The sequence below is a fragment of the Myripristis murdjan genome, chromosome 13, assembly GCF_902150065.1.
Source record: "Myripristis murdjan chromosome 13, fMyrMur1.1, whole genome shotgun sequence".
NCBI lineage: Eukaryota > Metazoa > Chordata > Actinopteri > Holocentriformes > Holocentridae > Myripristis > Myripristis murdjan.
This window is the reverse complement of record NC_043992.1, coordinates 17,331,639-17,357,422: the sequence shown is the minus strand read 5'-3', so window position 1 is coordinate 17,357,422 and position 25,784 is coordinate 17,331,639. Positions and strand designations below refer to the sequence as shown.

General features: G+C 41.4%; 1 protein-coding gene across 2 annotated transcripts; it reads left to right on the top strand.

Moving 5' to 3' along the window:
• The first annotated feature begins 849 nt into the window (after positions 1-849).
• On the top strand, positions 850-22,679 carry slc6a4a (solute carrier family 6 member 4a). 2 transcript variants are annotated; one of them, XM_030067694.1, is made up of 14 exons: positions 850-1,142; positions 6,562-7,476; positions 9,598-9,732; positions 11,179-11,401; positions 13,486-13,624; positions 15,047-15,181; positions 15,431-15,534; positions 16,043-16,170; positions 16,272-16,384; positions 17,147-17,278; positions 18,245-18,344; positions 18,653-18,753; positions 19,135-19,302; positions 20,770-22,679. In XM_030067694.1, the coding sequence occupies exons 2-14, from the start codon at positions 6,999-7,001 to the stop codon at positions 20,842-20,844; spliced, it is 2,031 nt and encodes a 676-aa protein (XP_029923554.1). In that variant the 5' UTR covers positions 850-1,142; positions 6,562-6,998; the 3' UTR covers positions 20,845-22,679. The 2 variants fall into 2 exon arrangements, with proteins under 2 accessions (XP_029923554.1, XP_029923553.1); XM_030067693.1 differs by lacking the exon at positions 850-1,142 and adding an exon at positions 3,929-4,141.
• Positions 22,680-25,784: the final 3,105 nt, after the last annotated feature.

The window sequence follows — 25,784 nt, the reverse complement described above, 5'->3', positions numbered from 1 at the left end:
GACAAATAACAGCTAGAGAACAGATAAGCAACAGATTATGGATAGATGGATGGATAAAAGAGTTGGCAACAGTGCTGGCATTAACATTAGCCACATACATGACTTTGATCATAAACGTAATGCCATGTAAGTGTCCCATCCTTTATTCCATCACCTCTGACGTCTTGCACTGTCCAGATTATCAGTAAAGATGTCTGAATTATCCATAATCTCCAAGTGAACTCATCAAATCAATTCATCAATTGACTGTATTGTTTCTTCAAATCAGACTGCATTTCTGTCTATGTTACAAAGGTACTGACATAATTCATTTAACTGTTGAGGGAGACAAGGTTTGTGGGAAACATGAGGCTATTTTCAATTTTTTAGAAAAAAAATACAGAGGGAACAATTATTCAGTTTGGAAAAATGCCAATGTAGGGGGACCTGGGAATATAGGGTACTTCACCATGAGCCACTGCTACTGCCCACCCCTTAAACATTTGCCACTCTCTTGTGAAACCACAGAATGGCAAAGGGACAATTTACTATTTCAGACGTCTGCTTATCAGTCTCATCCAAAATCTTTTTTCTGCTGTAATTAGTTTCCTCTAAGTACAACAGGTTGTGCAGGCTAGTTAAGTATTGTTTGTGCAGATGTGGCAGCAATTTAGGAGAGCAACCTAATGTGCTAAATGGTTTCCTCCTCCCATGTCTGCCTGCACTGTTTATCTTTCAATTAACCAGACCTCAGATTGGCATGGTTTCAGGTGGGCATGGGAGTCAGTGGCCCACACTGACTGTGTATACTAGAGAGCAGATTGAGCAAAAAAAGAAATTACTGTATGCTGTCAAGTGGTGCAGAAGAACAGAAGAAAATACCACACTGACTGTTGTTATTGTCAGTCGGGAAATAATAAATTGTGGGATATTTTCTTGATCCACATGAGGAAATTCTTTTGAACTTTCCTATTTTAAGGAGTCCAGTGGTCAGGATCTGCTACACAGCAGCACCCCAGGAGTTAGTGGGGACTCAGTGTGCTGCTCCAAGATGCGTCAGTCTGGTGGGTGCTTGCTGACAACGGGGACTGAACCTGGATTCTCCAGTTGAAGGACAATCTCTAACTACAAGGCCACCATCCTGCCCCAAGAGCTTGGTTGTGGTAAGATGATTAAGTTTTAATTATCTCCTTTTGCCTCTTTTTTTTGCCATGCCCACATGTTATTTAAATTTGTTTACAATAAATTAAAATTAAGTGCTTGCAATTAAATCAATTAATTTAATATAATTTGAGGTTGCTATAACAACATAAAGGAATGCTGACTATGAATAGAAGACCAGTTGCTCAAGAGTTTAAGCAACAGAATATCTTTCCTCGGTTGTATTTTTTTTTTTTTTTTCTCACAATGACATAATAATTAATTCAATAAAACACCAAACATCCTTGTTATTTTGTCTATTTAACAGATACACCCAAGGGTGCCTAATTATGTAGTTTGCACAGCAAAGATTGTTTTGTTAGTGGAAGTGCTTTTCATGGGTGTTCACTTCCCCAAAGGGACTAGACCCCATATCTCCCTGTCTGTCTGCAGTATATTCCCATTCCAGTATATTCCTGTCTACATAAAATCACACTCACACACATACACACAGTATTTATATTGCATGCACACGAGCACTGACACACACACACACACACACACACACACACACTCCTATCTATTGCTCATTTTCTACCATCTCCCACTGGACTTTGCTTATTTATATTCCCTACAGCAAGTATGATAAAGAGACCCTACATTTGGACCGATTCTTCTCTGTTTATTTAACTTTAAAAAAAAAAAAACTTTTCTGTCAGCATTGGCCTTTTACGCTCGCCAGTGTTTGTCAAATATAAAATATTCATTATTATATATAATATAGTTCTTTTTCCAGCTGTCTTTCTTGTGCTCAGTGTGCTCTCTGTCAGGTGCTTCAGACAGGCATTGTAATCAGACAGAAAGAGGGGAAACTTGGCCAGTAGAGCTGAAAGTGAGGATTATAGCTGTCAAGAGTCCAAAATTCTTCAGAAAAACCCATGAGTGCTGCCAAAGCAGACTGTGATAAGCATGTTATTCTTTCTTTAAAAAAAAAATAAAAATCCTGAGGTCCGTACCCCAGAATGTGTAAAGTCTGTGTCAAAACAGCTAGGTTAGTAAGGCTGACTCAGAGCTTATAGCTTTATGAGAGTTTTTTTTGTTTTAGAGTAAAAGATACACTGAGCAGGCGCCCTGTGGGATTTCTTGGGGATTTCAGAGGAGAAAGCCCAGATAATCTGAAATACTGTTCATGATCAGAAGATTCTGTCAATCTTTTATGTTAAAAATGGTTTATATACTAATTTAGCATTTTATAATTGAAATAGATGACTTATATTCAACTGTAAGGGTTGTGGTCAATTTGGTTATACAATGTGGTAATAGTTGAGAGAATAACATTTTGTACATAAATGTGTGTATATGATGATTGGCTGTATTTGTCTGTGCGTGTGATGTATGGATGGAGTCATCAAGTTGTGGGCAGCTTTTATTGTGTTTTTGTAAGTTTCTATAGTGATTCCTAAGTTACACTGAAAGAATATACTGACTATTTGGCAGACAGGTTTGTTGATCAATGAACTGCCGGTAGCTGTTTCACTGTGTTGTTATGGTACATTATAACAACTTAAGCAAACTGTATTTTTTAAAGGCTTTTTTAACCAGGCAACCTGACAAAGAGCTCCTTCTTATTTACAGCAATAACCTGTGGGAGTAAGCACAGAGGCAGGGATGGCTACACACTCAGACCTGGGAGTTGCCCAGAATTACCACAGGCTTGCACTGAGAACAGTGAGCAAGATGATCCAGGGAATCAAGCCAGTGATTTGACATTATGAAGCCCAATCCTCCAGGCATCAGGCTCTTTGTATTGTTTTGAGAAATTAGTTCTGCACCACCAATGCTGCATACTAAAGTCTGAATTCACATAGGTAACTGCTACTAATTTTCTCATCATGCAATGGTAAATTTATCAAAGAATATTTTTGTCCAAATGCCAGTGTTTTTTTTTTAAAAAAAAAAAAAAAAAAAAGATTTGCAAATACGTTGTCCTTAAACATCTGAAATGAACGCTTCTAGATGCAAATTATTCAAATAACTAAATGATAAGATAAAGAACAGGATAGTTGTCAAAAGTCTGAGCTCTCCACTGCCGACACGCAAGACGACATGAGAAAAAAGTTAAAAATTAGAGGAGGATAGAAAAATTGGAGAAATCAAGATTGAAAGAGAGACAAAGAGCAATGTGAAGAAATAAAGAATTGAAGAGAAAATGGGAAAAAAACAGACAGAAAGAACTCATCCAGGCAGCAACTGAATGTGTGTGTATGTGTGTGTGTGTGTGTGTGTGTGTGTGTGTGTGTGTGTGTGTGTGTGTGTGTGTGTGTGTGTGTGTGTGTGTGTGTGTGTGTGTTGTGTGTGTGTATTGGCATGCATGTGCATGCGTGTATTTGTATATGTGTTTGTGTGTGAGAGAGAGAGGGGGGCAGACAGTAGGTAGTGAGTAGCGCCCTGACACAGAGCCCGACACTGCCAAAGAACTGCTCAATGGTAGGACTCGCGTGGTCTACAGCGTGTGTGTGTATGTGAGTGTGTGTGTCAAAGTGTGTGTGCTTTAATGAGAGTTTTGTCATAAACATAATGTGTGTGTATGAATCAGATAAAAGTTCAAAGTATGAATGTCCATGTTTGCATGCAGGCACACGTGCGTGTTTCTGAGTGTATTCAGTCTGAGCACACACATCCATCTGTGCATATCTGCGTGGCTGTGCGTCTCTCTGTGTGGCATGTGTGTAAGTGTGTGTGCGTACGAGTCAGTGAGAGAAGGACAACAGGGAGGGAGAGTGAGAGAGAGAGAGAGAGAGAAAGAGAGAGAAATTAGAGAGGTTTGGGAGCTCAGTGGGCAAACACGGTGTCCTGATGTGCTAGTGCATGCTGTTTCTCTGGCAAGTTTTCGCAATACCATGGGATCATTTAAGTTTGGCATAGAACTTGCTGCTGCTGCTGTTTGCGAGTGTTTTAGCCACTGTTGGGTATCCCAGCACATCTGACAGCTGCCTATTGTCCTCATTCTCCAGCCCTAAAGGTAATGTATTAGATGCATGTGCGTATGGACAAACAACTTCTGTGCTTTTTGCTTCAATTTTTGAATTTGCTGTTCATTCTAATTAATTTTCACACAAAATATCACATTGATGTGGCATTTGAAGAATTGTCGGCTTGATGTTAAGTCTTTCCTCGTGAAGCAGAGTTCAGGAAGATGACACTAATGAGGCAGATTTCTCATTTTGGATGATACATAATGGCTTTGATGTTTTTCTCGCTTCTACCCTCTCAGGTTGTCTTCCTTGTAATCTTGATGTTATCACCCTCTCTTTATCTAAGTCTGTTTAGTGGAACGGTGGGGAAAAAAAACTACAGTAATGACTAGAGACTTTAAGGTGTATACAACAATATCTTAGGTAGTATGGGGTTTAGGAATAAAGGCATAGAAAGAAATAATCTGTTGCCAGTTTTCAGACTCTTCTTTTGGAATGATTTGTGTAAGTTGATGTAATGTTTCTGTAGAAAGAGTAATTATACGCACATCACGCACAATAGGTGCAAGGCTACCAAAAAACTCTCAGCGAAGGAAAAAGTAACGCCTGCACACTTTGCTCTACAAATTTTATTAGACACGCTTCAATCAAAACATCAGAACAGGATCAGTTCAGATCGAAACATCTCTAATAAAATTTGTGGCTTTGGGCAAAGTGTGCAGACGTTACTTTTCCCTTCACTGATGTAATGTTCCTGTACATTTATATTTTCAGCCTATATACGTTACGTACAGGTCCAGTTTAGTATTTCCTCAAACCAAAAAATTTGTCATTGTTTGTCTTTCTTGACTTCTTTTGGGAAGCGGTGTGACAGCTGATACAATGTGTGCTCTGGATAACCCTGAGCACTGAGCAAACTGTGGCATACAGTTTAGACAATGGCATATCGTTTTTCTTTTGTTTTTTCTGGTAAATGCAAAATGCAGTTTTCCTTCACGTTTCTCTCTAGTTGCTCCTGTTCAATTTATAATCTGGGTTGTAGTTCATACTTATAAAGCATTTCAAATTATTTTGGTCAGACTGGAAGAAGCACAGTGCACTAATGTCAAAGTGGACTAAGTCAAGTGTTAAAGGTTTGTAAAGAGTGGAAGACTGGCCTCTCACAACGTTTACTGTCTCACTGTGCTTCCAAGTGCATGATGGGGTCTTGGTGAGGGCTGCAGTGTTAGATGGATGGACGTCTGTGTGCCAGTGAGACAGCCATGCACAATTGCTGGACAGTCGTTCTTAATTAAGATAATGGAATTCTGTGTAAATCAACTCTCCCTGCATTCTGGCATTCAGTTGAGGCAAACACATATAAACAGCCTAATCCAATTTCAAACAGTTCTCTCAATCTGAGCAGGTTCTCATGTGATCGTGTTTTGGATTTTCAAGGTAATACTTGTGAAAAATCAATTGCATATTAAAAGACTGAATGCATAGTGTAATTTGTGGTCAATACTCACTCCAGGGTTTAATATTAACACTTTTTTAAAAATGCAAAATAGTGAAAAAAAAAGCATTTTTCGAATGATATTAATTTTGAAACAAACTTTATCCATGTCTCACAAATATATGCTACTGAGACGGAAATTTCTTCTTCATGTGTTTGCTCAAAGGTTTTCCCTGTATGCACATGCAGTTTCTCAGTTTACTAAAAATGAATCATATGCTAGACAAATATGTTCTCTCTTTAAATGTAAAAATGAATATATAAATAAAAATTAACATAAAATGAGTTGTAGACTCTGTTTGAAAACAGGAGTTATGATTACTACATTATATATTTGGTAGGATATAAAAATACATACTTAAAGAGTATCATTCAGGGCATCTATAAAAGAACTGGAATTTTATTTTATTTTATGTATTTACTTTTTCCACTTCATTAAACAACTCTAGAACAATACTGCTATGCTGTTTATATTTAGCTGTTGTATCTTTCATCTTGATATTTGGTTTCCACGTGTTCCTGCTGCTTGTTTTATACATTAATCAAAGTTACCTGTATCTGCTATTCTTTGCATGTCTACTTCTAGGCTGAATTCATGAATTCATGTTCAGTATTTGATAAAGAACCGAGATTATGCAACTGTGAAGAAGTATTAATTTAAAGGTAAATGTGGAAAAGGTAAATAAATGTTCAAGTTCCAGGAGAATCTCCGTAGTTATATGTAGAAAAAAAAAATTGTTGGAGAGTCTCCTGCAGCGTCTCTTTTCTCCGTTCATCCTAAGGAGATTTTACCTGTTGATTCAAAATGTAAGTGTTAAAACGCGTGGTGAGGCCCAACACCGTGGATCAGTTTTGTATGGTCTTGTGGCATGTGTGGGTTTTTTTTTGGTTGTAGGTTCCCCTTGAAAATTTAAAAGCACACTATGTCTTTGTCTGCAACTTATTTGTACTTTTTTCTTTTGTGTGATGCAGCCTGTCCTACACCACAGTCCCATCACTGTGTGTCTCAGAGAAGGAGGAGGTCGCGGAGAAGATTCAAGAACCTCTTCCTGTAACTTCTCTGCGGGCCACGTCCCATCCCGACTTGCGCTATCCTGGTCTGCCTCTATCCCGTCCTGCTCCATTGGACTCCATCATATTTTGTGTGCTGCTCATCTTATCCAGCTGGCCCCACTGTCTTGCACTACCTCAGTCTCCCGCTGCCCAGCTCTCCTGTCGCGGTAGGACGTGTCCCAGTTTTTTCCCAGCCTGTCGTTAAACTGTCTCAGCACCATTCCCACCTTCTCCTGAGCCTTCTGTTCCCCTGATGGACACCACACCACACAGCAGCGCCACATTCCCTCCCTCTTCCCTCTGAGAACCTCCCTCCACCCCAACCGCCCCGCCAACACTAACACCAACACAGCACCATGGACACAAAAGAAATGATGCTGACGACCATGATGAAAATGGACAGAGGAGAGAATGAGGGAGAGAGGGACAAAGGGAGAGAGGAAGAGGAGGTAGAGGGAGAAGAGGAGGTGACACAGCAGGAGAATGGTAGACTGATGCTGGCTGATGGCCTAGCAGATAAAGGACCCAAGTCTTTGACCTCCAGTTCTGGTCAGCAGGTGTCCAACGGCTTCACCACGTCCGCCCCTCAGAGCTCCACGGAGGGGCCCGGGACTGGCGCTAGCTCTGGGGGTACGGCCCCTGGCGCTGGAGGTGGCACTGGGTCCTCCATGCCACTAGGGGGCCTCAGGACTCTAGTGGTCCAGCAAACCAGCCTGGAGAGACCCAGGGAGACCTGGAGTAAGAAGATGGACTTCCTGCTGTCTGTGATTGGCTATGCTGTGGACCTGGGAAACGTATGGCGCTTCCCCTACATCTGCTACCAGAATGGAGGAGGTGAGGTACCAGAGGCTGTGTGGAGGAGAGAAACTGTGAGAGAGGGTGAGAGAGGGAGGTGAAGGCGGTGGAGAGACTAGTAGATGCGTATGGCTGAAATTACCTGGTTCCTCACCCAGATAAACTCTTTCACCGTAATTTCAGTTCTCAGGAAAAGGTGAGCTCAGGGACAGCAACATGGCATTTAATTCTCCCCTGAAGTAGGCACTCTGTCACATATGACATCCATGCTACAGTAAAGAGGATTGCCAGGATTAGAGTGCGTAAAATGTTTCTGCATGGTTAGAATTGTATTGCAGCTTATCATTCATAATAATCATTATAGACACACATGCAGAATTAATTCATCACGTACACTGCACTCAATTGAAATTACAGTCATAATGCCCTGTGTGAGTCTTTCCGTGCTGACCGTAAAGCTAGGACACCATAAAATCAGATGGAAAATGGGGCTGACTGTCTGCATTACAAACCTCCTAACTGAAGAGGGCACAGACCTATGAGGTCAACACCAAATGTCAGCGTGCGCTATTAATACTTGTTTGAGTTCATCTCTTGTGTAACCTAAGGCATAAAAAGCAAAGGTTCATAGGGTGTGTTTTTACAAAGTCTGTGTTGTCTCTGCCGTCTGTGCTCAGATACTACACAATCCTCACCTAGCGGCAAACAGGGCCTCCCTTTCCACTTTTATTGAATTTGCAATAATAAAATCTTTGCAATTTCCTGTGTTCTGTGTGTGTCTCGGGGAGCGAGGCATAGATGGGGACTGGGAGACACTTGATAGAGGCAACAGTATTAATTGTGGTTTTTATGAGAACGCCTTCAGTCTCTTTCTCCTTGCTTAATAACCTGTCTCCCAGGCAGCTGCTCAATCAACCCTTATCTTTGCTTTCATGTCACAAAGAGAGACGCAAGCACGCATGCACACACACAAACCCTCCCACATGCACGCACACAAACAAATGTGCACACATACAAAATAAAGCTGTAGTCGATGGAGAGAAAGAAACAAAGAGAAAGAGGTGATTTATGAAAGCCAGAGCGTCGGGCTTGAGGGTCCAAGGATCTGGACGCCGTCCTGCTGCTCGTCAGCTCCTCAGCGTTTGGCCTTTAATTCTCCTTTCATCACTCCTGCATTTTTACATATCACAGAGTAGAAGAAGGAGCTCACAGTTTCTGTTTCCTTACTTAGAAAATGCAAAGCAAACATCACAGTAGTCTGAATTTGTTGTAGAATTCACATGTGTAATTCAAATCAGAAAACTGTTTTTTAGTGGATTGTGCAGTTATAAGACGACACAAAAGCTATGGTACATGTAATATTCTAATTGATTGACTGATTAATGGAACATTTATTTAAACCATTCAAACATATTGAAAACCCTCATTTTCAATGGTGAAGACAACAGACGGCAACAAAGACAGACAGTTGGTGCTGCACAGTTAATTAAAAAATCTATCGAAATCGCAATATGGAGTGCAATATGTAAATCACAGCACCTGCAATTTTTTGATAAAGGTTAAATGTGACATTATACCTTATTGTTGAGTGTTGTGGAGCTACTGAGACTCCCTGTTCTTCAAATCATATTCTCAAGACGTAAAAAACATGACTTTTTTCCCAATTAAAATGAAAATTATGATGCAAATGTGATCACTCCCACTAAAATCACAAATAGTATCGCAATCACAATATTTGTCTAAATATGATTTTTTTTTTTTTTTTTTTTTTTTTTTTACCATATCATGCAGCCCACAGTGAAACACACAGTCAAAAGAAAGCAACAAAAGAAAACATTTACAGCCATTCACATTATGATTTTTGGAGTGCAATTGAATGTTTATTGTAGAGGACTACCGAGATTACAGATGGAGTGTGAATTAGTGATGTTTCTCACGGGTGTCATTGGTTTTATACTTTTCTTTTAACTCTGCTCTGTTCCTCTCTTCCAATTACTCCCTGCGCTCTCATTCTCTCCTCTCTTCATCCTCTATTCCACCCTCTGTTTCTCTCTCCCTCCTTAACCCCCTTGCCCTCCATATGCACCCCTCATCTGTTCTCTGTCTCTCCTCTCCACTTTTCCTCTCTCTCTCTCTCTCTCTCTCTCTCTGTCTCTCCAGGTGCCTTTCTGCTGCCCTACCTGTTGATGGCGGTGTTCGGAGGTGTGCCTCTATTCTACATGGAGCTGGCACTCGGCCAGTTCCACCGCAGTGGCTGCATCTCCATCTGGAAACACATCTGCCCCATTTTCAAAGGTAAGAGACGAGAGGAGAGGCAATAGAGGACCAAGGAAGTAGAGAGAACGGTGAGTTCAGAGCGATGGTATAGGAAAGAGCCCTCACACCGACAGGAACTTTACAGTACAGGAGAGCAGAGAAGACTTTCTGACGAAGAAGGACAGTGTCAGGTGGACAGGCAGCCCAGAGGAGTGAAAGCCTGAGAGACAGCTACTTTAACCTCCGCGACCCTGGCAGTACAGTTCCCTTGAAGAGCATCTCCATCTTCTTGTAGATCCAGTGTGATGTTCTGACTCTCTGTTATGGAAATTGTCACATTTCCAGGCCAAATGCCAGCTGCTTAGAAATGTGATAGTATGTAAATTGTTGTTGTTTGGAAATGTCACCCACTTACCCAACGGGAATTTGAATTTATCCTCACAGAGGTAGACGGCGAGTGATTGAGTGGTGTCTCGCACTCCTTGGATTCACTTCCATTAACGCTGATGTTTCGACAAACTGTGGAGAGGGGAGCTTATGATCAAGCGGCTCAAGTTCTCTCGCTTCAAAAATCTCCATCGTAACCAGGCATTTAGTCTGAAATTCAATGATAAATTCTTGCTTCTCATATAAGTTAAACATCTGCCAGAGGGATAATCCCACTTGTTCCAGTGCTAATCAACTAGTCATGAATCAAGAGTTATTTTCTCGATACTAGTGGCACTACTAGCCTGGAGGAGATCATGTGTTTGGTCGTGTATGTCTGTGTCTGTCTGCAGCTACACGTATAAATTGCTGGGTCTATCAGCCTAATATTTTTTATGCACAGTTATGTTGCAGGATGATGACTATGTGATGAAGAACAGCTCATGCTTGCAGTGATTCAAAACCTTTGAAAAATGCTTGTTCTTGCTACTTCTGCTCCCTTTCTTCATTCTCTGTCTGGCTCGCTGGACTAATATTGCTTTCTCCCTCTCTCTCTCTCTCTCTCTCTTCAAATACTAGTGAGCCTATCAACCAAAATATATGCGTAATTTTTTTTTTTTTTATCCTATTGTGGCCGTGTTTACTCTGATCGTGGGTGAATTTTTTGGATGAAGTTATAGATCACACTGTTGACCAAAAAGTCAACAGAACACAGAGCAGACGCATAGAGACAAGGACAGAGAGGCAGGGCAGCTGGGTGTGAGCATTGACAGACCAAGCAGGGCGTGTGTGTGTGTGTGTGTGTGCATGTGTGTGTGTGATAAACTGAAACAGATACAGAGAAACCAAGAAACAGCTTAACTTCGCCAAGATAGATTTTTCTTCACTCACACAATATTTTTGTCTGCTATGCCGTGCAAATTAAACAGTCCTTACTCATCTCTCTGTATAATATCTTCTCTCTGTCTTTATTAAAAATTGTGCAAAAGTTTAACACGTCTCTGTTCTCCTTTTACACCCCATCATGCTCTGATCCCTCTTCCTTTCTGTCTCATTCAGGCATCGGCTTTGCCATCTGCATCATCGCCCTCTACATAGCCTTCTACTACAACACCATCATGGCCTGGGCCCTGTACTACCTGCTGTCGTCGTTCCGGAGCACCCTGCCCTGGACCACCTGCACCAACAGCTGGAACACAGTCAACTGTAACCGCTACATGTCCACCGACCACAACATCTCCTGGTCCAACTCCTCCACCTCTCCTGCCGAGGAGTTCTATACGTAAGTGCATGTAAGTTGGATGTAGAAGGGCAAGGGAGAGCTAGACAAGAGGCCGGGGTCAAATGAGGAAGGAGGAGCAGTTCCAGAGAGCAAACACACTGAAGTCTGACTGATGTGCCACAATATCCTCTCTCTCCATTAGTTTTGATTTTGGAGATACTGCAGGCAGAAGGTTAAGTTTGCACTTTATTGATTCAGTGGAAAAATTCATCCACTGCATTTGACCGATTCTAAGTACAAGGAGCAGTGCGCAGCCGCAGTAGGAGCGGTTCCAGTTCCAGTTCCTCAGTCAAGGTCAGCAGCAGGAGCGTTAACCTAACGTACATGCAAAAACAGGGAGAGCATGCCAAGTCTTTCAGGTTTTTGTTGGACCAGACAGATACTTTTTGGGCAAACATCAGGTTGAAGTTGAAAATTTGGGCAGTGTCTTGTTTCAAACATTTCAACATGCTATCGAGATAAATCAGACAAATCAAAAAATAACACATGATGCCATTATTTGTGATTGTAAACGCTGTGAACCAGGCTTGTCTCAAAGCATGTGGTCCTCAATCACATTGACTTCCACTAGTATTTACCACTGAACTCTCTTTCCATATTTCAAATACCCAATGCACTGACTAAACATTTCAAATGAGCTCTCGCACACTGTCTGACTTGCAGTGGTACATTTAAGGCTTTTGATCTTCTCTCATGCACCTGTCTATTGAAACAGACATGCTGTGTTTCTCTGTTTTTGGCTGAAAGCACCCTCAAGTCACATTAAATGAACTATCCCTTTAAGTGGGAGAGAGGAGCAGGTCGAGGTGTAGAACGAGGTGCATGTGGGGTTGGAAATAAGAAGCTTGACTGACAAAATGATTGCTAGGACAGATAAAATACTGCGTGGTGAAACTATTAAGGCAGGACAGAGAGACAGGGAGAGAGGCAGACAGAGAGGTTAACAGAGACAGGTAGGCCAGCTTTACAGCTCTTTTTTTTTTCTTTTTCTCTTAAAACCTCAGCTCTGTCACACAGAACAACGCCTTTGTTCTTCCTGAGAGGGAGTGTCTCTTCCTGCACCCTAAAGGTCTACTGGCTCAGTCTTATCAGCTGTTTACTAGATGGTGCCTCTCTGTCACATCTACTGAGACAGATTCGGGGTCTATCCATCGCTGACTTTTCCTAGCATAGGTATAAAAGTAACAAATTCCTCAACGCGGTCTGGCGCCAGAATTTCCTGTTTTTAACATAAATCATGTCTCGTTTTTATTCTGTGTGCTTAACCTGCGACCAGACGTTAACCTCCCTGTTCGTTTCACTTGTTTGCTTTTTTCTTTCGCCGTTTTAGCCATTAGCCAGCTCTGATTTCCACAAGTCAGTAAATGCCCTCTCTTCTTTTGGGTCTGTTCTTTTTGTCATTTTTTCCCCAAGTGAAATACTCTTTCATTACAGCTGATATAATCTATCTGTGTGCTTGTGAGTGTGTGCTTGTGTGTGTGTGTGTGTGTGTGTGTTAAGGGATCAGGTTCTGTGGCTTACATATTGAATAATAAAAGATGACTTATTTTCTGCTCCTCCATTTTTTCCCCTTCTGCCCTGTTCTTTCTCTGCTCTCTCCCGTATCCCCTCAATTTTTATTTTCTTTTGCCTCTTCCACTTTTGCTTCCCTCCTTTATCTTTATCTATCTTCCTTTCCGTATCTCCTCTTTATCCCTTTCCCCCACTTTTGCCTAAATCCTCCCTTCCTCTCTTTTCTTTTCTTCCCCACTTCTCTGCATCTCCACCTCATCTCCTTTGTCCCTTTTTCCAATCATTTCTATCACTTTTTACTCTCTCCCTCTCCATATCCCTTCCCTTCCTTCTCTCTTTCCCTCTCCATACATCACTTTCCGCTTTTCTCTCTCTTTTCTATCTCCTATTCCCTTACTGATGTTTCCTACTCCCTTTCCATACTTGCTCTCATTTTTGCTCCTTCCCACAACTCCCTCCTGCCTTTCTCTCTATTCCACGTTTTCTTTCCTTCTCCTGTCTCTTTTGTTTCTCATTTACCCATCTTTCTTTGCTCACTCATTCTTCTCATCCTCTTTTGACCCGTCGACCAGTCGCCAGGTGTTGCAGGTCCACCTCTCCTCAGGTCTGCACCAGCTGGGCTCTGTCAGCTGGCAGCTGGCCCTCTGCCTGCTCTTCATCTTCACCATCGTCTACTTCAGCATCTGGAAGGGAGTGAAGACGTCTGGAAAGGTAACTGAGGGGCTGAATACGTGGCTGACAGGGGGTCACCCAGAGGGCAGATGATGCATAGCTGAAGAAAGGGAGAGAGACAGGTGGTTGGTGGCTCTTCTGTCAGCCCTCCACCTTCACCATCATGGGTTGACAAGCCAGATAGGCAGACAGATTCAATTGGGAAAAGGTCACTTGTAAGAGCCACATTATAGACAGTGCTCAGTGCTGCTGAGGTTTGAGGGTGAGAGCACCTAAAACTTTCACATACAAGACTCGTATTTGGAAGCTAGCTCACAGAGTGAGGAAAAAACTGAGTAACAGCACACATCTTAAAAATGTTGCATTCTGTATTTTTCCCCAAATTTCTCATGCATGCACTCTGTTGAAGACATATTGAGACTGTTAGTTGCATATGATTATATGACCCCAGTTCTCTATGTTCTCACTGCAAAAACTCAAAATCTTACCAAGATTATTTGTCTTATTTCAAGTCAAAAATGTCTTATTCCTAGTCAAAATATCTCATTAGACTTAAAATAAGTTGTGATCACCTCAGAAGTTACTTGTTTTTAGACAATTGTCTCTTGTTTCAAGTGAAAATTTGCTTGTTTCATTGGCAAAATTTGTTTCTTGTTTCTAGCTAATTTTCACTTATTTCAAGTGAATTTTCACTTTTTCCACTGGCAAATTTTGCCAAGGAAACAAGCAAATTTTCACTTCTTTCAAGTGAATTTTCACTTGAAAGAAGTGAAAATTGTCTAAAAACAATTTACTTCTGAGGTGATCATGTCTTATTTTAAGTGTAATGAGATATTTTGACTTGAAATAAGACATTTTTGACTTGAAATAAGACAAATAATCTTGGTAAGATTTTGCGTTTTTGCAGTGCTTGACTACACTTTGTTTTATGGTTAAGTTTCTGTCTTCCCTGCTGTGTTACTGTTTGCTGCTGCAACAACTCAATTTTCTCATGAGGATCATCTAATCCTATCATAGCATTAACTTTGGGGGTAGAGCAGAATGGGCAGTTTATTGCATTGTACATCAGTGTGGCTGTATCTATTCTTATGAAATGATCAGTGCGATGGAGGCAAAAGTGAATGGGAAGATACAGTAGATCATGAGGGGGATTTTTGAATCTGAAAGTTAGAGGAGAGAGAGAGAAAGAGAGAAAAAGGTGAAGGAACAGATGAATCAATGAAAGGACAGGCAGGGTTGTCATTAATACCTATATGGTGCTCTATCTGTGGTTGAGCTATAGTGTTTTATCTGGTTGTCACAGTGCCACTCATCTATAAGTAAAAACATCACAGCACCATAAAGTGATATGTGCGGAAAGACCACAGTGTTAACCCATTTGCAAGATATTGTCAAAATAAATAGTAGGGAATTGTGGATTTGCCCTGAAATCTATGCGTGTTCCCTCGTTCTCCTCATCAGGTGGTGTGGGTGACTGCTACCTTTCCCTACCTGGTCCTCCTCGTGTTGCTCATCCGTGGAGCCACTCTGCCAGGGGCCTGGAGGGGCGTGGTCTTCTATCTCAAACCTGACTGGGAGAAGCTGCTCAGCACTACAGTGAGTCATCCAGTCGAATTTAGCAAGGCATTCTTCAGCCCCTCCCTGTTCTAAACACCACTGAGATTGCTATTACCTTTATACACACAAGTATATATGATTCATGATGCCCCCTCTTGTCCTGACATACCTCCTCCTTCCACCTTGCACTATTTCTCAATTTCTTACCCACTCCCTTAACTTACATTTCTCTTTGTCTCTCTCCCTTACTCCCTCTTTGCCCGCTCTCTCTTTCCACCTGTCATCAAGGTGTGGATTGATGCCGCAGCTCAGATCTTCTTCTCTCTGGGTCCAGGCTTCGGCGTGCTCCTTGCCTTTGCCAGCTACAACCCGTTCCACAACAACTGCTACAAGTGAGATTCAAAGGAGGGCCTCTTTGACAGATCAGATTTCATTATATTACGACAAAAACTTAATTATTATGCATGTAAAGAATGATTGTAAAACACTGACTCCACAGCACCACATTGTCCTGCTTGATGTGAGGTCTTTTGCAGCTCATGCTTAATTAAATCTGGGTTTCAGTGGAAAGTATCCCATGATGCTGTTTTTTTCACCCTGCTGGGGAAAAAAAATGCTGAATCATTGGAATCCATGTATTTTTTTGTTTGGTTTTGTTTTGTGTTGTTTTGTTGACATAAAGTATCATCTATCAGCAGCGTAAATCCAAAAATATTAGCTTTAGAAATCCATGCTTGTGAAACAATAAGCCTCACCAGCTCCAAAGCAGGCCTGCATAGTTCACTAGTCAAGTATAACGAGTAGAAATACTTTGCAGAGACTTATGTGATTTTTCACCAAGCTCCTATCTAACTCTCATCTTCTTCTCATTCACCCGACTCCTTTCCCTCTCCCTCCCAGAGATGCATTGGTAACCAGCTCAGTAAACTGTCTGACTAGTTTTCTGTCTGGCTTCGTCATCTTCACCGTGTTGGGCTACATGGCTGAGATGAGGAAGCAAGATGTGGACACTGTGGCCAAGGACGCAGGTAAGGACATTGCACAAGCACTCCTTCACTGTAGGACAATAAAAATAATAAAAAAAAAATCTCTTCCAACACCTCTTCCTCTCTCTCTCTTTCTCTCTCAGGTCCCAGTCTGCTGTTTATCATCTACGCAGAGGCCATAGCAAACATGCCCGCTGCCACATTCTTTGCCATCATCTTCTTCCTCATGATCATCATGTTGGGTCTTGATAGCACGGTTAGTTTGTGTCCAAAATTACTCAGCAACCCCTTTTTCGCTTTATTGATTCCAGCTACCTGCAGTGTGAAGGGTGAGACAGCCCGTTTTTGTTAAACACTCTGTGTATTGTCAAGTGTCTGTCTACACCTGTTATACTCCTGTTAATCTGTCGTTGCCCAGTTTCCACCTCTTTTTTTGCCCGCGTCTCAAGCCTAGAAACAGAGGCTGCATATTTGCTTTGCTCTAAATGCAAATGTACCTGTTTTATTTGTTTTTCATTTGCCTGTTACAATGGAGGCTTCATGAAAGTGTCGGGTGTTATTTGTCCTCACTGTTCCATTTTGGATAACAGTTACTGTGATAGGAGGCTCATATCAGAGTTGTGCTGCGATCTTGTCTCCATAAGCCGGTGTTTATCTACTCTGAGGCAGCCAGCTGGAGAGACCTGTAAGGCTCTTATCATGCACCGATAATCAGTGGAGAATCAGCACCGGCGTCGTTATGCTCCTCTTTTCTTTGAATGAGGATATTGCGGCGAATTTGAAGTAGTGTTGGATAGTCTTAACATTTGCTTCCTTCATGTTGCTTCCTTTCTCTAAAGTATGTGATACACCGGGATTTTAGGGGCAACAGTGATGGGCAATATTAACCAAAGGAGCTGTCACAGTGCTGTTGCATTAAACAGCCACATCTACGTTTCTTTTCTTTTTTTTCTTTTTTTTTCTCACTGCTCATCATTTCTTCCCATGTCTCTCCCCCTGTTTGGCCTCCTCTCTGTAGTTTGCAGGTTTGGAGGGGGTGATCACAGCCATGCTGGATGAGTTCCCTCATGTCCTGGTTAAGAGACGCGAGTGGTTTGTCTTCGGCCTGGTGTGTGTCTGCTACCTGGGGGCTCTCTCTACACTAACATATGTAAGTCCAACCACATCACAGACTGCTTGTGACAGCTATCACAAACCATTGCTTACCTTAATCACAGCAACTCAATCTACTAGGATACTCAAGCTCAGTTATGCAGACTCCAAAATCTATAAAATTTTGCGGTATATCCAAAGACATATCCAGTATATCCAAAGATAGAATTTGGATATAGGCCTATGTAATATATCCACAATCACAGTCTGCAATCTGAACAGTGTCATTTTTATGATGTGCAAATAATATTGACCATTATTTCAATTTATCCTCATGTTATTTAGTGTATACAAACCTATGTTTTGCCGTTATCAGGTAAAGATGCAGTGAGGTGCAGACCTGTAGGCTGATTCATTTAAACTTAAAAAAAAAAAAAAAAAAAAAAACACCAATACAAAACTCGTTTGGTGTATTTCAGTTTTTTCATCAAAAGTTCAGCACAGTCCAAGACATTAAATCATTTTCATTGCAATGCAGATGTTCACACATACCCATCCAAAAAAAAAAAAAAAAAAAAATACAGATTTCTCGGTAAATGTCTTTTGAGTAATCCAACTAGATATCTCATTCTTGCCAGAGGTATCTGCAATCTGTCAACTTTTAAATTAATATAATAAATTACACTTAGCAACTTGTTGAAATCAGATTCCAGGCAATCTCTTTTCTCCAACACCCAATAATAATACAATACAAGTTAGTTTTACAGATCCAGTGCTGGCATTAATATTAATATGCATCTCTGCTTCATTAAACATGCACAGCACGTTAGCCTGCTTCTCGCCTTAGAGCTCATACACCAAGTCTGTTTCCTCCATCAGTTTACTGTAGGAGTAATTTCTAAATGGTTATAAATAATTGGAAAGTAATAGATCATACATGAGATAATCCACGTTGCCTTTTTCCCACTTCTCCCTCTGCCCCTCCTCTCCCTCCCTCACACTCTTTCCTCTGTCTCTGTGCCAGGGCGGTGCGTTTGTGGTGAAGCTGTTTGAGGAGTACGCCACCGGCCCTGCGGTCATCACTGTGGTGCTGCTGGAAGTCATTGCAGTCTCCTGGTTCTACGGTAAATACTGATAATGACGGTGATTTGGGGGAATGGTAAACAGTGCTGGAAAATCTCTCAGTGAAAAAAAGTTGCAGTTTCACAACACAGGCATGCAACTGTTTTACAGCGAACACTCGAGTGAGGAGATGCATCATTTTGAAATGATCAGGATGAATTTCCCCTCTTTGGGATTGCATAATATCTCTGATTAGTTTGGGAATGTTATTTTTACCCAATGTATGACGCTGATAATGACCCAGTTTGGAAATACCTTGGTGTGTGTATGTGTGTGTGTGTGTGTGTGTGTGTGTGTCTGTGTATTCCAGGTACCAGCCGTTTCTGTAATGACGTCCAGGTCATGCTTGGTTTCTACCCGGGTTGTTTCTGGAGGGTGTGCTGGGTGGCCATCTGCCCCTGCTTCTTACTGGTGAGGGACACACATGCACATGCACTAACACACACACACACACACACATACACCCATACTCACACACACAAAATCGTGCATGTGCACATGCAAGGGCTTCAAGTTATCCAGAAAAGAGCAATTTAGGAAAAAAAAGACTAAAAGAGAGAATATTTAAGGAGACATGTTTGACTCATTTGCCTCTCTGGCAAAAGGGTCTCTGACACACACACACACACACACACACACACACACACAGTCATGCACATGCACACATGTTCATTAATGATAGAGAGTAAAAAGCAGTAGTTGTTATTTACTTAGTAACTTTTTATACATTGTTAGATGTAGATGTTTGGCATTTGTCCTAACAGCTCTGTGTTTGTTTCCCTCCTCGTTCAGTTCATCATTATCAGTTTCCTGGCCTTCCCTCCAGAAGTCAGGTTGTTTCACTACCACTACCCAGCCTGGACCACCGTCCTGGGCTACTGCATCGGCGTGTCCTCCTTCATCTGTGTGCCTACTTACATGGTCTACCACCTGCTCAATGCAAAGGGCACATTCAAACAGGTACTGCATTTCCTTTCCTTCTCCCTTTCCCTCATTTTTTTTTCTCCTCGTAGGGCGTCTGTCCTCTTTTGACCTTTGTGCTCTGGTTGCCAGCTCTCCTAACAGAGGGCTTGCCTGTCCTCCCACCATCTCCCATGTGCAGTCGGTCTCTGTGCTCAAAGCCCTGTGGTCTGCCTCTCCTGTGAACAGGTGACCAGAGGCCTGGATCAAAGGAGCAGGGAGGAGCTGCAACCCAGAGATTAGCAAGAAAAAAAGAGCTTTTAGCCATCTCTCTCTCTCTCTCTCTCTCTCTCTCCCTCTCTCTCTCTCTCTCTCTCTCTCACACACACACACACACACACACACACACATGCACACACACACACACGCGCATACACTCACACACACACTGCATGGTATGTGTAGGCTATCATGTTGTTAAATTGGAGACTAGTACCAAAGTTAGCCATGTTTTTGTCATCAGGGTGCTGGAACACCTTGCCAGAGAAACTTAAGCTGGCCAAATGACTTACCTCATTTATACATTTAGGAACAGGCTTTTGTATATTTGCCTGTTTTATTTTATTTTATTTTTCCTTTGTGTTTTATCTGCAATTTCATGAGTTATGCATCCTATGTTTTTTTTATTTGACCAGTGTACCTCTTTCTCCACTTCTTTAATAATTCTTTAACCTCTGTTGAGTCTGTAAAGAACATTTCATGCAACACAAAAGTCTCAAAGTTAACAGGTAACATGGCGTGAGCAAAGTCACATGAGGTTAAGCCAGGTCAAAATGTTTGACTGTCTTTTTGCAATGTGACACAGTTGTGTGTCTGTTCATCTGTAAGGTTTGTCCACTCTCTCTGATGAGCACAAATTGCACAACAATTTTGTTTGTGTGGTGGCAGACAGTGTTTTGAGTTGGTCATGTGTGTTTGGGATAGTTCCCACAATCCCTTTGAATAGTTTCCCTTTGAACACAACAACAACAGCAACAATATATAGATATAAATACCAAAATGTACATGATTAAAACACAAGATAAAAGAGAAATCATGTGCATGCATGTTTTCTTATATTATATTTTTCCCAGTGTTTGGCCGTCCAAAAAACTGCCATTGTTTTCTTAGCCCACATGGGTGGGTCATCAATTTTGGGTCCTTTTAGGGTGATTTCTTAGGTGATACAGATCATTACAAATTCTAACCAGTATGTGAATCATGAAAGTAATGACATTTCTGTTTACATAGTGGTTTACTTTGTGTATTATCGCCCTTGACTGAGTTAATTAGCTTCTGTTTAACCGCTGATGTAAGACAGGTGTACTCACCCCTGTTTGGTTTGTACACACTGACCCTGTGATGTTCTAACAAGCTATTTACTGTACGTGCATGTATGTATCATTTTGATTTTCTCATTTTTTGTCCCTCATCTTTTCCTCCTTCCTCTCCGTCTCTGTCTGTCTCTGTCTCTGTCTTTCCTCACAGCGCCTGTTAAAGAGCATCACTCCAGTGCCCAGCAGTGAAGGACACAGAGACCTCATCATCACTAACGCAGTTTGACCGAACCATGACCGTGCAAAGGTGCCACTCTATCTACCTAGAACGCCCTCTTCTGGACATTCTGCAAAACTACAGGACAAGGGGGCTACCTTACACCATCTTTGCCTCGTCTCATGCATCTCCAATTCTTGTTTTCTCAGACTCGAGTCTATAAAAGGGCATAGAGTTAACGTACAGAACCGGGTCAAAGTGGTTTAGCTCAGCTGTGTTCAGTTCACGCTGGTTTGCTGGTTCACTTTTAAAGAAGTTTCATGGTGTTTGTTGCCAGCCTACAGCCAAGTTTTAGTAACTCAAGCATCTACAATCCATCCCTCCACCCACTTTACCCATCATGAGTGTCATCTAAATCATTTAGTGACTGCTTATGCGGTATTACTGCATTTTATACAGTTATATAAAGTATGATACAATCAATGTTCATTTAGATAATATAACACAAGGCACTGCTGAACCTGTGATTCGTTTTCGTCAACATACATGCTGTAAAAACTACATACTTACTTCATACTGAAATTACAGAACACTTAAGTTGGAGTAGATCTGCACAATAAAATATCCATCCAATCTCACTGTTTATGGTTGTATTTTCATGTTATGTCATTAAGTTATGCATTCTGATATGTAGCAAAATTCAGGTATCTTTTTACATCTGTTACCGAAGCCAAATATGTAATATCTGTTATGTTCCTGTTTCTACAGATGTTTCTATAATGTAGCTGTCATTATATTATGTGCTGACTGTCAGCCTGTGTGTAGTTGGTGGCATCTTGGAGGAAAGATGCAATGGGTTCCCTACACTGTGAAGCACTGCCTGGGTGGTTACATTAATGTGTGCGTGTGTGTGTCTGTGTGTGGAGAGAGTGCAAGCTGAGAGAGTGAGAAAGAGTGCTGTAATGTTCAGTGGAAAGAACAGGTCACATAGACAGAACCAACTATGTGTATTCATCCTATTATTGCAATATACAATGTGTATTTATCACTGCTGTCATGTTGACCTTCTGTAGTTAATCTCACACCATGAAGCGTAGTGCTGAGGGGTTTTTCAAACCTAGTGACACCATGTTCATACTGCATAACTGTCAATTATAGAAACCAAATATGGATCAGAGCTAATAACATTATCAGTGTCCTCGTACTCTCATGGATATGTCTGAAAATCAGCATTATTGCTCTTTACTTTCTACCAAAAAACAGCGTGACTGTGTGGTTGTTTCTATGCCCATGTGTGCCTGTGTGTGTGATCTGACTGTATGTGTGTTTACCGGTATGTGCGTGTGTGTGCACATCTGTGTATGTAGGAGCAGGAATAAAAATATGGCGAGTACTGTACATGTATATGCGTATCTACTAGTCAGTTCGGTATTGGTGTAATCTATTCTGTGAATACCTGTCTCCTCCTGCCATGAATGTGTGTCTGTTCAGTTCTTCTGTGTGCTTGAATGTGTGTATGCATACAAGTTTGTGTGTGTGTGTGTATGTGTGTGTGTGTGTATGCACTTCAGCTAGTGAGTGAGTGTTTGTGTGTGTGTGTGTGTGTGTGTGTGTGTGACTGCGTGTCAGTATGGGTGTGCAGTAGAGGTGTTCAGCCACTTTATGTCTGTGTGCGCATGCCGTGATGTGTGTGTAAACCGTACTTCAGATGTGTGTGTGTGCGTGTGTGTCTGTATTGTGACCTCCTGTTGTCTTGTTAACTGCCAAACTGTCCTATGAAGAAAGTAAACTCCCCTTTGCCTCTCTAGTACCTCTCAAGCTTATGTAAGATCTATGTATGTCAGTAAATGATTGTACTGAGAAACAAGCCTGTATAGAAAAAAAAATATATAAATATATATGAAATAACATATAATAAAGATATATGGAAATAAAAAAAAAAACTCCAGTGTCTGTTGTCTCTTATTTTCTAATAGGAGTGTGTCAGTTAGTCTTTCTGTACAGTATGTTTTAACTTTAGACTATAGATACTCAAAGTCTGGCTCGTGGGCCACATGCGGCCTGCCACATTTTTTGGTGGCCCCCAAAAAGCCAATCAAATCCTAAAGGAATTGTACAGAAGTAACTGCAGTCCCAGAGTGTCTCTTTAACCCTCAGACTTCTAGGAGCCTTTATTTGCTAATTTACTGGTCATTTTCTGTTTTATTTATTTATTTTATTTTACTTTATTTTTGCACAGTTTGCTGATTATCAGACAATTTTGTAGTGTTTTTTGTCATTTCATTTTAAATCCAACATTAGAAGTTACTGCTATTGTGCTGCTATTGTGGCCAGTGCCTTACATCACGGTGTGTATAACATGTTCATTACAACAGGACAAATGGTATGGATGTAAACATTTTGAAAAGGAAACAAGTAACGGCCCCCTTGTCATTTTACCAAAACTGGCCCCTGGCCTGAACTACTTGATAATCCCTGCCTTAGACAAATCATTCAACCAGGTTCCACTTTATTTTTATTCATTTTATCATTTTCAGAGTCAACATACTGTACTTCATGCTGAAAGAATCCCATAACTGTGAGTGTGAATGTTTCACATGAAAGTACACAGCCTCTCCTGTCTGTAACGATACATGTGACTAATTCTGCCCCTACATAATGTTTTTAAATCACTCATGCCTCATATATGCTGCTTCATCTGAAAAAGATGATATGAGGCCCTGTGAAAGAAATTAAATTGTGGTGGGAGTATTTAGAAGGGCTGAGGGAGTGTTTTCCATATCCCAAACTAAAGACACAGAAAAAGTATGACAAAGTGCAGCTGAATAATGCCGTATAATGCAGAATAATGTCGGCTTTGATATGCAATTACAGACCTTTAAATATGTCACCTTTTAACTGTTGCTTTATCACGCCTTAGCTTACCTCAAGAAACAACATTACAAAACATGGAAAACAGCCCTGCAACGTGCTTATCTGCAGAATGATCTGCTGAAATTTACCTCAGAGTGCTTATAATTAAGGGCAGTAGTATCTATATCTATACCTATATGTATAATCTATAATCTATCTGTCTATGGCGACATGAAATTGCCACAATCAGCCATCTCTAGTTTGGCCTATGATTCATTTTAAAACAGACAAATTTCTGACTTGCAGTGTTTCTGATGTTCATTGTGATAATCATGTGAAAACAATTACTTTAAACAATTAAAGTTATTGTATGACATGATCATGTTTGGGATCTGATTGAACAATTTAATAGTAGACTGACACAACATCCCACGGTGATCAAAGGCTTCAGCAGAGGTGACATCATGGCCGTCCCAACCTGTCATGACAATTATTGTGACTCTGTCAACGTGTGAGTGTATGGGTGTGTGTGGACAATAATGTTTGATGAAGCTGCAGATTTAAGTTATTGGCTGTGGGATTAATCCTTGCTGACAAGAGAGCAATTGTTGTCTTGTGCACACACACGGTATATACACACTCTCTCTCACACACACACACACACACATGACAGCAGGTGAGTGAAAGAGACAGATCCACACGGTGTTGGTTTTCAAAAAGTTTGATGATCATAGGCACACACAACTTGTGTGAACTGATCTCAAAGTAGTGCAAAGATACTTTACGCCTAAGGAGAAGTTGCTCCACTTAGTCTTCACGTCATCTGACTATTCCCCTTGGTGTGCAAAGCTAAAATGGACACTATTTGATATAACTGCACTGTGCATATAAACACATGTGCTCCAAACCACACCCTGAGCTCTGCGCCCAGGGGCTCCTCTGAGTGTGTGTGTGTGTGTGTGTGTGTGTGTGTTTTATTGTGGCAATTTCCTCTGAGCGCCCGTCTCCTGAGTGATGGACACATCCTGTGTACTCCGTCTGCCTTATCGCTATGGATCTATATTAAACACTGCAGCACAGCCGGCGTATCCCTACACCTCTGCTGTACCTGTCATCTCTGCATCTCCTGAGCCGCCTGCCTGCTTCTCTCCATATCAGCCCCACTATCAAGACCTCCAGCTCATTTCATCTCTCTTTCCAGCTCTCATATTGTCCTTTTTTTCCTTTCTTTTAATTATCTGGGTGAGTCGACATGGGATCTTTGTGTTTTTGTTTGTGTGTATGTTCTTCTAACCAAAAATCCTTGTTTTTGTTAACTCCTTTCTAGAACTATGGTCAATGTCATTTTTGAGTAGAAGCTCATAAGATTTTGTATGGTAACTGTTATATTTGCTCACACCACATCACACTCTGCTTTCTGAGAACAGCAGAGTGTGGCTTATCTTTCAACTGTCTTTCTCTCTATGTCTCTCTCCCCTCAGTTCTGGACATCAACTTTTTTTTCTTTCTGCAGGTCATTCTTTTTTTGAGAGAAAAATCCTGGCATTTACTTCTCTCCCACGCTCCGTCTGTCCTCTCCCTGTCTCTCCATCTCCTCCTGCGCCCAGTCTCCCTGCTGATCCTGCGATACTGCAGCTGCCTCTGAAGAACAGGAAATGAAACTCTTTTTTCCTCCAATCCATTGCTCCCTCCCCTTTATCAGGCTCAGGCCTTGATTCCCAGCGGTGGCTGTCTCTCACTCTCCTAATGAACTCATTTTGTACGAAGGGAGAATACCATCTTATCTCCCCAGAGGAGCCCCTGCTCCTTCTCTCTGTTCTGGTTCTCTTTCTTTCAGCTCTGCTCCCCCTTTTCCTCCTCTGCTCTCCTCTTCCTCTACCTTCTGAGTTCATATCACTGCTGCCAAGATACTGGGAGCCCCTTCATCTGTTGTGTTTTCATTACAGGTGTGTGGTTAAAAGAGAAAAGAGAGAGAGAAGCTGCTGTTAACTGAGAACTTTGCACTCAGTCAGTTGCTTTGAATCCCCTGCTCATCTACCATTAAAGGATGACCTGTATGACGTATGAAGAATATAATGAAATAGATCAGAATGGTAATGGTGAAGAAAATTCAGAAAAAAATATCAACAACCCATCTCTAAGGGTAAAATCTGGGG

Excerpts from the sequence above, each read along its gene's own strand:
- slc6a4a (XM_030067694.1), top strand. The coding sequence starts at position 6,999 with ATGGACACAAAAGAAATGATGCTGACGACCATGATGAAAATGGACAGA. Across the intron at positions 9,733-11,178 it reads CATCTGCCCCATTTTCAAAG|GCATCGGCTTTGCCATCTGC; the intron begins GTAAGAGACGAG and ends TGTCTCATTCAG. Across the intron at positions 15,182-15,430 it reads AGAAGCTGCTCAGCACTACA|GTGTGGATTGATGCCGCAGC; the intron begins GTGAGTCATCCA and ends CCTGTCATCAAG.